Source organism: Molothrus aeneus, chromosome 19 (genome assembly GCF_037042795.1).
Source record: "Molothrus aeneus isolate 106 chromosome 19, BPBGC_Maene_1.0, whole genome shotgun sequence".
NCBI lineage: Eukaryota > Metazoa > Chordata > Aves > Passeriformes > Icteridae > Molothrus > Molothrus aeneus.
The window spans coordinates 3,619,449-3,635,817 of NC_089664.1; the positions used below are offsets into that span (position 1 = coordinate 3,619,449).

The window sequence follows — 16,369 nt, forward strand, 5'->3', positions numbered from 1 at the left end:
GTGTCCCTCTCTGTGTCATTATCTAGGAGGCTGGTCATCATTTTTGCCCAAAACTGAATGTGCAACCTTTCTTCTATAGACAAGGTTGGAATAGAAATGATTATACAGTTCATAAAATGTAGCCAATGATGCTGTCTGGTCTGGGGGTTATTCTGAAGGTGTGTGGTGGGAGGTGCTTTTATTTAAGATGGTGCTAAAATGTGTCTGAAAATCCACCTTTAGCTGCTTCCATCTTCAGGAATCAAAGGTATGATGGGCAGTGAAAGAAAGCAATTCTTGGCAGCACCAAAGAAATCCCTAAATTAATTCCTAGAATGCCTCCCCCCTACCCAAGAGCAAAAGTGGACCTGTGCCTTTGCCTTTCCCTGCCACGTTCCCCCACCATGAGTGAAATATTGGGCATGACATTTTAGGAGAACCTCAAATATTATTTTAATCTCAAATGCTCTGTTATTGCAAGTGTCAAGTCCAACACTTCTTGTAAATACCTGGAGGACAGCCAGGTCCTGAGAACACAAGAGGTGTTAGGAACTGAACTTCATTGGTTAAGTACTGGAGAGCCACAGGAGCCAGCACACTGACTTTCTGTACACTGATTTCTTTGTCTTAACCTGTTGCTTTTTTTTTTTTATTTCTTCCCTCCAGAGTGTTGTCTGCACAGCAGGACTCAAGTGGTACCCTCACCCTTCCCTGATTCATTGTGTTAAAGGCTGTGAGGTGAGTTTGGCTTTAGCTCAGGTGGTCCATGGTGACTCTCCTAAATCTTACAGAAACAATCACTGCAGGCTGTAAATTCTGGTTGTCAAGTGGGGCAAGTAGGATTTTGCCCTGACCACCCTATCACACAGGCTGATTTCCTGCATTGGTTCTGGCACTCGGTAGGGAAATTGGTGGTTTTCCCAGAGATGATGGTTGGTGAATCTCACAGGAGTTAGATGATCAAACAGCTCAAAAACATTGGTTGACCAAAAGAATTTCCCAGAATCTGGGAGTTTCTGGGAAGTTGCAAAAGCCTTCTCTTGTTTTTCCTTGATCTTGACTTATTTGAGGGACAATTCTTTCCAAGGCCAGCTAAGCTTTGGGCATTGGTGTGGGCAGAGAAAGTTTAGGAAAGCCAGAGATGATACCACTGGGTGGACAGCACAGCTGGACATGGAGCAAATCACACCTCCCTCCACTGGCCACCTCTGTCTAAACCAGAAAAGAAATAATCAGAAAAATGCAGTTACAATTCAGCTGTGATAGACTTTGAGAGTCTTGCAAGTTACTTGAGAAAAAAGTCATTATTTTGAAGGATGTTGCTTCTGCCAGCAGCAATTTTTGAAATGTCTGAGAAGACTGAAGATGCTTCTGATGGTTAAACAGGGCTGGAGCACCTCAGTCTGTGACATGGCACTCATGGGGTTTCCATCATGCCTGCCCTTGAGTATCTCACCCATAGCAAGAAGACAATCCCTGTGGCACCTCTGGAAGGTTGGGAAGCTCCATGCCCATTTTGGAAATGAGCTGGCTCAGGGCAGAGGCAGAGCTGTGTCTTCCCTCCACGTGCCCTGACTTTCTGCCATGCTGACCAGGCTCTCAGCACCTTCGTAACCCAAGCACTCTGAAGTTATTTGCCCAAACTGTCAGAACATGGGACTGAATTCCTGAATATGACACAAAGCTCCAGACCACACTGCTGTGGGATGTGATTTTTCTTGAAGTGAAAGACAGGTTTCCTTCGCATACGAATGTCGGGCCCAGGAGGGTAATAACTCTCCAACAATGTAATAGTTTCTGTCTAGCTGTTCCCTAAATGAAAAGCATTCTGCTGTCAGTGCTCTGAATGTCATAAGCTGTCTCACGCATCGCATTCATGCAGGCTGGCTGGGTGCCCCCATTCTCCAAAGAGAGCTGAAATAACATCCAGCCACCATTAAAAAATGCCATTCAGGTGCTGATGCACCACTGGGTGTCCATCCTCCTGCTGTTTAAGGATAGTTGTTACTGAGACAAACTTTGCAATGATGTAATAATTTACCAGAAGCCATTATTACTGACATGCTTCTCTTCAGCATTTTCTTCCTCTCCATCACTGCTAATTGCCAGAGCCCTCTGCATCAACAGGAACTTTCTTCTTTTCAACATTCATTCAGCAGTGTCACTGCATCCTAATCCATCATCTGGGAAGGCTTTGCCTAGACAATTGATAATGGCCTCTAGCATCATTTTCAGAACAGGATTCACGGATGGGCCAGAGCTTGGCATTAAGATTTCAGAAGAAATGCCATCTTCACCAAGCCTTTTTTTTTTTTTTTTTTTTTCCCATGACTATGGAAACAGAGACTAATAAGCCAATAATGCTGGGCCATTAAGCTGATAGAACCCCTAATGTATGAGCATCCTTAGCATTAGGGAGGCTTCCCCGAACAGGAGGCTGTAAGTGGGGCATTATTTGGCTCTTGGTGACCGCAGTGGGAAGCCCTGCAGCTGCTGCAATGTGATTTTTTGTCGCTCCCTAGTGGCAGGAACAGAGGCTTATGAGTCAGCCTCGTACTTGTCTGCACCTAACTTTGGGTGTTTCAGTAGCAAACGAGTCCCTCTGGACTTCATGTATCGTCCTCCAAAAATGTCTGAGCACTACAACTTGCATGAAGAGCAACAGAGACGTCACCCTCCAGGGTCTCCCAAGCAAGGATTTTGCTCCCAAATCAGAATAGATGCTTTTTGTCCCATTCTTCTCCTCCTCCAAAGGACTGGCTTGTCTACTCTGTGCCAGAGCAAATTCTTCCACGAGTTTCTTTATGGATTTTCCAGCATTCATAGGTGTAGGCTACAGGCATAGGGATGGAAATTTAAAGTCAAGATTTCCCATCAAGCAGGCACAGCCAGGCAACGCAAGAGAAACATGGAGAAGCCTGCAGAATTTCCTGTGAGGTTGAGCAAAGTTCACAGTTTTAAATATGACCAGCTTGGCCTCAAAATATCTGTTCATGTATTTATAAATCATTCCCTTTTAACTCTTGGAATATTAATTAAATTGGAAGGGGGCTTTCAAGTCAAAGCCTTAGCCTGTATAAATAAATCAATATCTGTGGAAATCAGTGGAGTTAAGACAGTTTAGAGAGACAGGAGCCTCACGCTGTAACTCTGATTTCCTTGTCAAAATTTGCAGTATCTGCACGTAATTAAACAAGTGACACTAAGGGAGTCTGTTCCCTCCTGGTAGTCCTGCTGTGGTCTGATATTCCCATCATTGCCTGAGTTTCCTCTACCTGATAGAAATATTTAAATTTGCAGCACATCAGCAGTAAAAGTGTGCATTTGCCCCGCTCCATTGAGTTCATTCAAATTCTGATGAGTGTGGCCATGGTGAGCTCTGGGGAGAGCACGGTGAGCTCTCATGGCTGCTTCTTCAGGTATCCATCATCTGGGACACTCTGGGCCTGCAACTGATGAAAAATCCTCCCAGGAAACCTCCCCAAGACATCCTGCCTGCTCTGCAATGATGTCTTCTTGCAGGAGAGTCCCTGGTGTGTTTTTCTCAGTGCAAAATAAGTGAATTTTTCAATGAGCGGATAAAATGGGAATGGCCTCATGAGCCTGTGTGTGGAGAGTTACAGAGATATGACTGTGCTCTCTGCTGATCATCCATTTTTCTGAGCTTTCATTGCTGCCTGGGATTCTCACATGTGGTATGGACCTTTTTTAATGTTAGACACAGCTTAGACTTCCAAGGAAGACTTCTGTACTTGCAGACCAAAAGGGCTCCAATGTTCAATGAAAGAATTCAGGCCTTTCCTTCAGAATCATGGTTATTATTCAGGCCCTGTGCAGCACATGGACTGGTGATCACATTGCCCAGCCTAATGAGCACATTTTCTTTTTCAAGGTGATTTATGAATTTCCCTTAACAGCTCTCCACAATGTCCCTCTGAATAATTGCCATTATCCCAGCTCTGAGCTGTGGAGTGGAGGAAGATCACATGCCATGGCCAGGGTCCCACGCAGCCACTGCTGTTCAGAGAGAACATGGTCCCTGTGCTGAGCTCAGACCCTTCCATTCCTCCTGGTGATTTGTTTTGTGCCCTCGTTGCTGACACGTGTTGCGGAGTCAGGAGAACTCTGGTGAAAAGTTCAGCTATTAAAAGCAAGCCCATTTTGCTGCAATACATAACCTTCTTCTTATCCCACACAGTTTAGGGAGGTTAGCTTAAAATTATCAAAGGTGCCACAATTTTAGATGCCTGGATGCTGTCTGTAGGCCTAGTCAAATTAATATTCCTGAAGCATCCTCTTATGTGGGATGTGAAGAGGCAACAAGGGCTTATTTCCCTTCCATCTACTGTCCTTTTTTTCCTGTCTGTTTAGAAGGGAAAGGGGAATAATTATCTCTTGCTTTTCAGGGCAGCTGGTGTGTTACAAACTATATGACTCCTTCAAATTTTTGTGGTTTTCTTCTGAAATACTGTTACAGGTTTCAGGATTATAGAATCATAGACTGGTTTGGGTTGGAAGGGGCCTTGAGGTCATCCACTTTCAAATCCCTGCCATGGGCAGGGACACCTTCCACTGTCCCAGGGTGCTCCAAGCACCAGTGTCCAAGCTGGCCTTGGACACTTCCAGGGAGCCAGGGGCAGCCACAGCTTCTCTGTGCCAGGGTCCCACTGCCCTCACAGGGAAGGATTTCTTCTGGACATCTAACCTAAATTTCCATTCTTTCAATGTGAAGCCATTTCCCCTGGTCCTGCCCCACAGTTCCTGATGAACAGTGTCTGTACATAGTCCCTGTAGCCCCTTGCAGGCACTGGAAGGTGCTGTGAGGTCTCCACACAACCGTCTCTTCTCCAGCCACGACTTTCTCACTCTGTGTCCATAAGGAACGAGCTAATTTTATCCATATTCACACTCTCAGCCTTTTCCTGCTTTTTTCTTTTTCAGCCTTTCATGGGGGACAACTACTGTGACTCCATCAACAACAGAGCCTTCTGCAACTATGATGGTGGGGACTGCTGCGCCTCAACAGTCAAGACCAAAAAGGTAGGGATGCCTCTTTCTCTTCCCATGGGAATTCCTTGCTGAGTGCTGCTTTGTGCCTGGAAAAATTATTTTTGCTCAAAAAAGGAAGGTCCAAGGTCTCAGAAGGATCTTCAGCCCAAGCTTCAGCTCACCATAGGCACTGAGTTCTTGCTGGTTCATTTATCATCCATCCTCAAGGCTCCAAAGGGAAACTAAAATGTAGAAGTCATTAGGAAAACGGGAGAGAGTAAAAAGAAAGCATCATTGTGGATCTATTCTTTGATCCATATGTACCCACATGTGCTTGGCTTGCTGCTGACTGTCCCATCCAAGAGTGGGACAGAGAAGAATGTGGAGCAGGGCAGCAGGGCTGGGTGGACATGTCAAATATTTTTTGCACAGAGACCACATAGACCAGAGCCTTGCATAAGGAGAAATCTAGTGACACAGATCTATAAAATCATTACTTAAGGTAGGAATGATGCTTAGGAAAGTAAAATCCACTGTTTTTTATCACTCAGGAATGAGGGGGTGAAGTGGTAATTTCCTTGAAGCAGGATCCAAACAGACGAAAGAACATCCTTATTGGCACAGTGTGTGTTTGAGTAATAGGATGAGCTGCCACAGAGCATTATTAAGAACAAAAATATATTCGAAGTCAAAAAAAGAACAGGCCCATTGGTGGAGCTTTCCTCCTTCAGTGGCTATTAGACACTGTGATCTGGATGCAGCTTCTGGCTGAGGAATATTTGAACCCTTGGCTGTTTGAGCCTGGGGAAGAGTCCCTCCACACACACCCCGTCTTTTTCTGCTTCTTTAACACAAATTTCTGAGCACTGTCAGAGTCAGTGACTGGGGTGATAGAGCTTGTGGCTTGGAGCAGTAGAACATTTTATAGGTTTCTAACCAGCAGGGATTTGGAACTAGGTTCCTCTCAAAAAAATAATGCAAATTTTAGACTCTGCCAGGTGAATATTTTACCTTATCTTCCGGATTTGTGTATAGAACAGAATGAAAAATCCAACTGCATTGAGTATCTGATACATATTAATAAATAACAAAACCTGAGGGTGCTTGGGCTCAGCATATGACACCATCCATGTCACCCAGCTGAGGAAGGAGGTCCTCTCTCCAGCTTTGGCTGGAGACTTCTTTTCCTTGGTTCAGCATTGTGGGCTGTCTCTGGTCCATCTGGGGGGACCAAAGAGGAAGGGGAAGGGAGATGGGCATGCCCTGGCAAGTGTAAGGAGTTAATTTCTCCTCTGAGGAAAATGCAGGGGAAGAGGTCGTTTCCCTAGCTGTGCTCTTTTTGGACAAATATTCCCCTCTATTGTGGTGTTCCTTTTGAAAAAATTCCTGGGAGCCACATGCAGGGAAGCCCAGGCAGGGCAGCTCCTCAGTTCCCCACGGGTGGAGTAGGGCATGGAGACCCCAAAAGGGGCTCCCTGGTGAAACAACCTCTGAAGAGATGAGCAGGATGACAGACAGTGGCTCATCAGTCGTCTCCAAGAAGAGATTCCTATCTCTGGCTGATTTTCCACCTCCTTGGGAGGAGCAGCCCCGCAGCAGCACAGCTTGCTCGCTGACCTCCCACCAGCCGGGAGGGCAGAGCTGGAAGTGCCCGGTAGCTCAGCATGGTGCAGGTCTTCTCCTCCCAAAACAGCCTGCCTGGGAAACTTTATCTCACTGCCTGCAGGCTGGAGAGCAGGCGACGAAAAACCCCAAACAGTGTCAGAAGAACAAAAGCGAGGTGCCTGGGAGGGGACCGACCCAAACCAGCCTCATCAAGACAGGAGCTGAGGGCACAACTGAAACAAGGGGGATGTGAGAGCTGAGATGAGGGGGGGTGGGGAGGGACAGGATTAAAGTTTGGGAGCAGAATTTATTGCTGGGCAGGGAGTTGAGACGAAGTGGGATCTGCACAGAGTTGTGAACACTTAACCAGCCAGGCGACTCACGCTCAAAATATCTGCTGCTTCCCTGCCACCCAGAAACCAAGTGGCCTCCCAAGGAGGGGAAGCACTTTGTAGCCCAGTGGGTTGCTGTTCTCTGTGCTAAAAGTGCCTGATGCAGAGGGCAAATGGTCAGAGACAGGCAGCTGGTCACACGTCTGATGGATTTTCTCCATGGAGGGGGAGGTTTTGTAGCTTTTTGGAGATAAGTCCGCTTTCACAGACTTCCCTGGGAGCTGGATCGTTGTGACTGGGGAATTAGACTTGCCCTAGCTGGCAGTTTATAATCCCCCATCCTCAAGATCACACAGGTGGAGGGCTGAGCCATGGAGCCCATGGCATGCATTCAGCATCCAAAGTCTCCCAGAACGCCAACAACATCCCAGGAGCCGAATGAGACGCCTGGGAGAAGTGAGGAAAACCACCTTCTCCTTCCACACTAAAAGCAAGATGCTAAGTCCCAGTTTATTACATTTATTGGGTAAAAGGGGGAATAATAACCCAGCCAGGGGGGCTGTGGGGTCAGAGTCAAGGAGGCAGCAGGAGAACCTCGCTCCTGCAAAGCGGCTGCCGACACCTGCAGCAGCAGCCATGGGGCCGTGGGGCTTGGCTCTCCCAGTTATTTTCCCATCTAAGGCCTTTGACTGAGACCAGATTTCAAGCCAGGCTGTTCAAATACAGCCCTCCCTTTGAAGAGGTTTATGAGTGGAGCATTACAGGAGATATTCCAAAGGGAAAAACAATGAAAGGTGAGAGAAAAAGGAGCTGAATAAAAATACTCCGCATACCAAATCCTTCCAGCACAGTTTGCCACCTACTTAAAAAGGCACAGTTTTAAAATACACATTGGGTGTAAAAGCCAAAAACCTGGAGGAGACATAGGGAGGGGCGAGTCCAGCTCTGTTAATTCCAATACCAGATGAGGATGTATTTTCATACGGTTGTAGAGAGAGTGAGACACATGAAAGAGACTGCTTTGCTCCTTTTCTTTCAGGGTTACATACTATGTGGCAGATGTGTCAGTCTTTTAAAGCCCCAGCAAGTTTGCCCATAAATGTCCAACATTTATGCAACACCTGTTTTTCTCCCAAAATGTCACAGGACATTTTAAAAGCTTTAGATTTATCATCTTTTCCCCACAGCAGCCATTGCTGAGGTGACACATGGTTCACATTTAAGAGAACATAGCAACTCCACACATTATTTTGGGAAAGGGCTGAAGATTAACATTGCACCATGTGAAGATTCAGGAGTTAACAGTCGAGTAAGAGCTGGCTTCAGATCTTTAGTGTCCGCAAACTGTCAAGACTTAAGTTTCACTGCAGTCCCACTGCCCTCCCAAACACACTTTGGGCTGCACTCAGTGCTGTGAACAGGCTGCCTGAAAGCAAAATACTTCAAGCCAAGTTCACTTTAAAACCAAGCCCTCTTACTTAATGTGAGACTTTGCACACTCCTGTTTTGTTGCCCTGAAAATGCACAAGGGACTTCCATGCTTATCCCATGTTTTCCCTTTGCATTTGAGCATTAGCAGGGAATGACCTTGTGGATTCCGTCAGCGAGTGGGGAATGGAGCAGTGTGACTTATCTGACCGAGCACCAACTAATCAGCACTGCTGCTTAGATAGGAAATAATGAGTATTTGCCCTGCACTGCTCACAATCAGGCTGGAGAGCTTAAAAGAAATCATTAACGGCCTCTTTTGAATGCTGCAAGTGGCAACGAATAAATTCAGTCATAATCTGGGCATAAATTCGAGGCAAGTGCAGTCAGAAAGCAGGAGAAAAAAAGAGACATTCATCAGCTTAATTATTTGTTGTGCGCTAATTGATGAGCGTCGCCCTGCAGTGGGCGAGAAGCCAGGGCTGGCACGGGGACGAGTGCCACCCAAGGAAGCAGGGACACGGGCAGGCAGTCTGGGAGCAGGGGGCTGATGGCAGATCTGTTGCTGGGGCAGGGGACAGGGCCCTGCTGCTCACAGCTTGCCCTGTTTGTGACCCAGGAGCAGCTCTGAGAGACAGGAAGGCCATTGCTGGCCAACCTCCAAGGGAGAGAAAGCTTCTGTTGTGTATCTGGAGGGGATAAAGTCTTCCGTGAAGGACAAAGCAAAATCCCATCTCCTTTTAATCTTCCTCCCCTCCTGACCCAGCACAGGTTGCCAGCTCCCTTCTGCCTGGCTGCTCTAGGAAGCTGCTTCTTGCTTTGTATCCTGCTGCAGATAAAAGAAGACACTATTTTCTAAAACATTACCTACGTGACACTGCCAGAGTGAGGGAAATAAATAACCTGGGCATAACTGGCTGTCTCTGGGCTCTTGGCCACTGGTGAGGAGCTTGTGGGGTGCGTAGCATTGCTGGGAGAGGCTCTGGCTGTTTCCTCTGATTCATTTCAGGAAATCTTCTCTCCAGTAACTGTCTCCTCCACTTCTTTTCTTCCCTTTCCCTTTTATAAGTTTTCCCTAGACAAGACTGTCTAGAAAGGCCTCGCAGAAATCAGAAATTCTTTCTTTAGGCTCTGCTTACCTACTTTGTTCCAGACTGGGATCGCAGATTTGCCTGGTTGAAGGTCCTGCAGTCTGATCCCTGTAGATTTAAATACACTGAATTTGCTGTTTTAAAATTCCCTCTACTTCAACCATTTGTAAGGATGAACTTTCATCTGTCTTTCCTCTCTGCCTTTCCTTTTTGTCGCACAAGGGATAAACCTACAGCTCCCATGAGAAAAACCTGCCTCGCTCAATTATCACTCAGGTTTTCCTTCAACTGCTTTGCCCCATAGCACTTGGTAAAAAAAGAGAAAAATTGTCCTGTCCCTTCAGCCTCTTGACATTTCTGTCCAACACCTTGGAGAGGAAAACCAGCAAGTGCCCTGGCGGAAAACAAATGAGGACTTGTGGTAGATAGAGGGCTGTGTGGGATTCATCCAAAGCTTTGCTTATCTAAAAGATAGGCCAGTTATCAAAACCTCTTCAGAGACTTTATGGCTGAGAATTCAAGGCCTAAAGAAAGGAGCTTTGAACTGAGGGGCTGCTGCAGGCTCCAGTAGGGATTTCCAAAGGCTGTCCCTGTCGCCCTGGGAAGGGAGGGGAATGAGTCTGCACTCCTACCCCTAAGCCAACAGAAATAACCACTTCTTGGTATTTTGGAGAAATAAGCACCTTCTCCCAGCTCTCTGACTGCAACACAGACCTGTCTTAGGCAATCTCAGATCCTTCTCCATTGCCACAACATGTTTCTGAGGCAGTTTGGTGCCATTAGAAGCTTAAGTGACCACCCCAGTTGAGGAAATCCTGTTTATCCAGAAGAACTGATGCTCCTGCCATGATACTGCTCCTAACTACTGGCCTGTCCCCAGCTGGGTGTGTTTGTAGCTCTATAATTAGCCAGAGAGATAGAATGAATGGTGGGTGAGTAGGGAGGAAGGCAGGATCCAATTCTGAGTGTTGCTTCATGCTTCTGGAAGCGGCTGAGCGCTCCAAGCACGCGGGTTCTCCCCAAAGCGCGGGTGAACTCACTTCCCCACCAGCCCTCAGTCACAGGCTCAGTGGCTGTAGCTGTTTGCCATGTGAGAGGAGCGTTTCCAGTCAGGGTTGGTTGGGATGGGAGCTTATTTTGGGGCTCAGAGCTTGGTTTCATAATCCTTCAGGGAGGCTTTCCAGGCGTCAATAAATTAAAAGCAGTGATGGTAGCAGCACATGTTGCCTATCCTGAGAGAACTGTTCTTGGCTTCAAGGGACGTGGGGCTTCCCACAACATACGGCGTTCCCAGGGGATGTGCTGGTGGAGGGTGTTTGCTTTGCTATCCGACCTCACTTCATTAGCAAGTGTTACAAAAAACAGCGAACAAACCTTCCCTGCTCCACCGCCAGCTATTTGGCCTCTGGGTGGTCTGGCTCCTATTAAATCTTTGGTGATTATTTAGACTAATTACATTCATGTTTGCACAATCAGTAGCACGAGAGTAGGAAGCACAGCTGATTGCTGAGCGACTGAGCTCCGTGTGGTTTGGCAAGCAGGGCTCCCTCGCTCTGCTCCGCGGGCAGGCGGGGATGGATGCGGGATCCATGCGGGCTGGGCTTCCCCGGGAATCCCTGCTGGCTTTGGGCCATCCTGCTCCCACGGCTTCTGGTGAGGCAGCTCCCAGTTTGCACACGATGGAGAGAGCAGAGCATCTGTTGGGTTCAGCTGAGCTACGACTGGATGCACCACGGCTGCTGGTTTCACCGGGGGAAAGCTCACTTTATGGTGGGGTAGTTAACGAAAATTCAGAAGTGTTAATGAAAGTAAGAAGTAGTTAACGAAAATTTTAGAAGTGCATGTGCTGCATGGAGAGGAGGTTTCCTGCCAGCTTTGTCTTCCCAGGCCCTCTGGAGCAGTGCCCTAGGTGTGAACCCACATACCAGCGCTCAGAGCTAAAAGGGGGCTCGCTCTTGCTCCATTATCTCAAACTGGTGACCTCAATGCTGAAAAACACTGGGAAGACCCTTCCAGGATGCATTTTTATCCCACAAGGGCCTTGTCAGGGAACAGAATAGTTGCTGGTGTTTGAGCTGGGAGGCTCTGGGGAGGCACAGGGCTGTGACACTCAGCACAGGCTGCCACACTTATCTCCCAGGCCACACTGCCCGCCAAGGCTCTGCCTGCAGCAGGGCCTCCTCAGCCCCAGTGAGCCTGTCTGGGAGATTTCGCAAACACTTCAGGGCTGAAATCTCACAACAGCCTGTTTCCCAACACTTTGCAGCCTTCCTCCCCTGCTTCCCCCTCCCTGGGCCCAATCCTGCCTGCCCTGGTGCTGCTGTGAGCCAACCCCAGGCTCGGGCAGAAGGCACAGCCAGGTCAGCCTGATACCAGACTCTGCGAGGGACAAGCTTGCAGCCTTTGCAGAGCTGTTTTCCATCCCTCCCTCTACCTGTCTGGGATTTCTGCTGTCAACATTCCCACCAGTTCCCTACAGACTGGCCTTTCTCAGCAGGGATCAGCCTTGGGATGTCACCAGCCTCTTCAGATAGGTGCATGTAGCGAGGAGTTATGACCTCTCACTCATTCCATGACCTACATCCCAGTTCTGCATGGCTCTGTCGCATTGTTGCCCTTGTTCCCACAGTTGGGAGCGCAGCATCCAGCAGCTGTTTCTAGAGGCAGCTTGAGTTTATCCAAAGTCTCTTCACTCAGTGTGGGAGAGGATGCTCAGGGCTCCCATGCCTTGCTGGAGAAGGAAGTCTGAGGTCATGCACTGTGCAGCAATGGTGGTGAGTTGGTCGAGGTGTTTTGGATGCCCCATGAGTTACACCTGGGTGTCTGTGCCAGCCTCCTGCCCAACCTGTGAGCCCACACCTGCTGCCCTTGCTCCTCCAGGTTCAGAGCAGGATGTGTCATGTCCTGCACACTCCAGGTGACAGGAGTGATGGATTGTGTCTCTTTTCTCTTGATGATGGATAGTCTGTGGTCCAGTGTGCTTGTGGTGTGACTCACATTCCCTGGAGCATTGTTGATCCAGTGCCATGACTGTTCTGGATCATCTCCAAGAGCTGTGTGTGTAGGTGTGTGGAGCTGTGTTCTTCACTTATGTCTTTTTCAATCTACTTTAGCTGGTCTGAGAATACAGTATTTTACATTACTTTATCAAATGTCCAAGACAGGCCCTAAGTTTAATTTTAGCTTTTTCTTCCTACCCTCCTAGACATTTTCTGGGTTTTCTACATGGGGAGATGGTCATAGGTGAAATGCAGGGCTTGGTGTTTTGAAGGAAGAGGAGCTGACTCCTTACTCCTGGCTCTACAATGGGTCTATCTGGAAATTTCAATGCAGGTCGTGTATTCTGGTAATGAGTTGGGCTTTCACAGACCTATTTAAAAAGAAAAGAGGTAGTTAATCTTGGAGTATGTATATCTGGGCTCCACACCTAAATGGGCTATCATTCAGTGAAAGGATCAGCATTTATTATTTCTAGCACATCCAGCAGCTCTATTTCATGGCTGTGTACTCCAGAGGCTGTCACTGTGTGAGCCCAAGGCAACAGACAGTTCTTCTTTTAAGGGTTTTCACAGTTTCCCTGAGCTGGGTACTTCAGACAGTCCCAGCAGATTCTGTGTGTGGATTAAATTCCCTAAATACCGATGGAAATCAGGTCCTTGGGGAACTCAAATGTGTATTTGTTGTAAATGTTGTTTAAAGTGGAAAACCCTATATTACTGCTAAGTTTTTGGAGAATTTTGTCATGTCTAATGTGACTGTGACTGTGCTTATTACCCATAGAAATCTCTGCCTTTTCACATAATAGAAAACTGATCTCTGGAGCTCACTGCCATAAGACAAAACAATTCATCTATCTGGACAATAGCACTGTAAAAATCAAATTGCATAAAAAGCCTTCATAAGGGACATAAAGTGAATAAGACTGATCTGATCAGGAAGAAACCTTTCTCCATCAGGCTACCCACTGCTGGGAACTGCTGCTGAGCGACAAAGCTGTCTGCTCTGGGGGCCACAGCTCTGCCTCAGAGAAAGCTTCTGCTCTTCTAGCCATGACCACTATTGGGAGACAATAAACAGCCAGACATTTTTTCTCTGGTTGCTCCATCTCCCCAGAAATTGGCTGTAATGCAGCAACAATCCACACTCGTACGTGCACCTCTTCAGGTCGCTCCAGGGCTGAGCACATCCTGTGAGAAAGCAAAGAGGAAAACAAGGGATTCACGAGGAGAAATGGGAGGAGAGAAATGAAGGAGGTAGAGCACTTCAGGCAACATCAAACTCATGCCAGTTTGGGTGTCTGAAGCTGCTGTTTCAGCAGAAAGTAGGTGAGGGGAATGTGAGCTGGTGGTTTGGAGACAGAGCCATGCAGGGCTTTCTCTCCTGGCTCTGATGTTCCTGCAGGTGAAATGGGAGCATGTTTGGGATCTCTGTGTCTGCAGCACATCCTGCTTAAGCCTGGACAGCAGCAGAGACAAAGTGCAGTGGGCTGTCACCACTAATTTCAGACACTTTACTGAAATGCCTGAATTGGGTGTGTGGCTGACCTGTGTTCAGTGCAGAGTGTGGATCCATCTTCCCTGTCTCTCCTCTGAATGAAGGGGCTACTTAATCTCCTTTGTCAGGTTGTTACAGGCAAACACAGGGAATCCAGGCCAGGGAGAGGAAAAAAGCTTGATCAAGACAAATGAAAGAATCAGGTTCCTAGGTCTTGCCTCCAACTAGTAGCTTCATTGTACATCAGGGAGGATTTTTTAAGTCAAAATCATTGCCAAATCCAGATTGAACTGAATGATTCAGGATAAAAAAAATGAAAATAGAGGAAAACTCCAGGCGTACTTAAATGTTTTGTTTGAGCATTTTCTAAGTGAAACAAGTTTTTGTTTCAAGACATAACTTTTGCTGTGAAATAGTCTTTTTTATTTGTTTGTCTTGAAGGGAAAGGTCAAACCTGAAATGTAGCAGATAATCTAAACCAAAATGTTTCCTTCTACACTGAACAGAAAAAACTAAATTTTTATTTTGCATGTATCTTTTCTTTTTCCTTTCCAGTATTTTAACTCAGTCATAAAACAATCCCTCCTCAGCCTCCTCCCCAAACCCCATTGTTTACAGACTTCTCTGTTTTCCTATCTAAGAATATTCATAACACTGTGATATGAGACAGTCCTGCTCGGGCTGGCTTCTGTTGGATCAAGTGACCCTTAAGCTCCTATTGTTTTCTGCAGTTTATAAACTTATTCAGTTGCCAGTTATTTGGATTCATTAGCTTCTAACTTTTTGGACTCTTTCTTCTCTTTGCATTCTCCACATTTGTGCAATTGTAGATTCAGATTATTCACTGGTTATTTAGTTCATAAGTCACCAAGGCCATGGCTTGATGAAGAGTCATCACCCTATTCCACTCCACCTGGAGGGTCGGGTCTGCTGTGAATGGAATCAAAAGCAAGGGGAGGAGGCTCTCTAAGCCCTGATTTGGTGATGAACGTTGGCTATTTAGTGTCTCTGTCAGCATGTCCCTGCCTTAGGCTACCCAGTTGTGAAATTAAGCTCCACACCCCTCCTTCCCAAGTTGTGTGTGTCAGGAGAAAGGCATCCTGGAGAGGCACAGGCAGGGACTCGTGAGGAAGGTCTAGCTGGAGATGACAGCACAACGCCGGGTCCACATTCCTAGATGGGCTGCGGGTGACGCATAGGGAACAGGCAGACTCAGGCATTGTAGCCTGGAGAAAAGTGTTTGTGAAAGGGAGAGTGAACGTGTGGCAGCAGAGCCAGGGGGAGCAGACAGAGCCTGTGCAGCCCTCGCTGGGAACATTGGAACAGGTTGTGGCACTGCCTTGGAAGCAGTGTAAAGGAGGGGAATGAGGTCATCTGTTCAGTCTGTGCAGATGGGAGAAATTCTTGGGAATTCACTTCAGGGCAAGTGAGACACTTGTCCCACTGCCTTTTCTGCAGGTAGATACTGTGATGCAAGAGGCCCAAATCAGCTTTCCGTGGGTAAGCATTGCAGGCTATTGTTTCAGCTCCTTCCCACTCTTCTCCAGAGGGGTCACAGAGAGATGACAGATGGTGAACGCAGCAGTCTCCCACTGCATTCCTCTGCTGTGCCTCAGTGCCTGTTAGCTGCATCTCCTGACCTCAGACACGAGAGGTGCTCCGAGAAGTCTCTGCTGGACTCCAGCTGCACTGATCTGTGAGACAGTGCTTGGTTCTGCTCCTGAGGAACTGAACCCAAGAACATTCATAGTTAAGTGCACAAATGGACTCAAATAAAGCAGCAGCACCCAAACCATAGGCCCTTAGGAACCTCCGTGCAGCACCAGCTCAGCACTAACAGAAATCACTGTAAAAAATAACATAGTGAAGATTGCAGCTGATCTCTGAAGATTTCACCCCAGAGATATTTTTTGTTCTCCAGGTTGCTGTAGGCGTGTTCCTTCCTTCATGCCTTTGTGTTTTTGGCTTCTTTCCCAGGTGACACCGTTTCCTATGTCCTGTGACCTACAAGGAGAGTGTGCTTGCCGGGACCCCAACGCCCAAGAGCACAACCAGAAAGACCTGCGTGGCTTCAGTCTTGGGTAAAGCCAAGTGACATGGAAAGGAGGACCACACTGCTCAAGGCAGGCTAGGAGAGACACCACATCCCTTTTGGTATCGTTTTTAACATTTAGCTGCTCAACTGGATGGCATTTCTGCACCAGGGACCCTTAGAATTCAACCAGTCTGCCTTTAATTTTTGTCCAAGGAGAACTCAAAGTAGGGGTTTATGTATTAATTATATCTTAAATAGTGATCATGAAAAAAAACAACCAAGAATCAAGTCAAGATGACTTTCATGTATCAAAACAGCATGTTATGCCCACCTAATTTGAACAGTTCATATCTAGATTCAAGGCGAGAAACAAACTATTTATGTACACATATTTATAGAAATAAGTAGAGAAAGAG

At 47.1% G+C, this 16,369-nt stretch overlaps 1 protein-coding gene across 1 annotated transcript in view; it reads left to right on the top strand.

Annotated features, from left to right (window-relative positions):
* The window catches only part of PAPPA (pappalysin 1), a 174,599-nt gene extending 158,596 nt beyond the window's left edge, over positions 1-16,003 (top strand). Inside the window, exons 20-22 of the mRNA XM_066563008.1 lie at positions 646-717; positions 4,921-5,019; positions 15,896-16,003. Of these exons, the coding sequence (XP_066419105.1) occupies positions 646-717; positions 4,921-5,019; positions 15,896-16,003 (279 nt within the window). The remainder of the gene's footprint in view (positions 1-645; positions 718-4,920; positions 5,020-15,895) is intronic.
* The last annotated feature ends 366 nt before the right edge of the window (positions 16,004-16,369 follow it).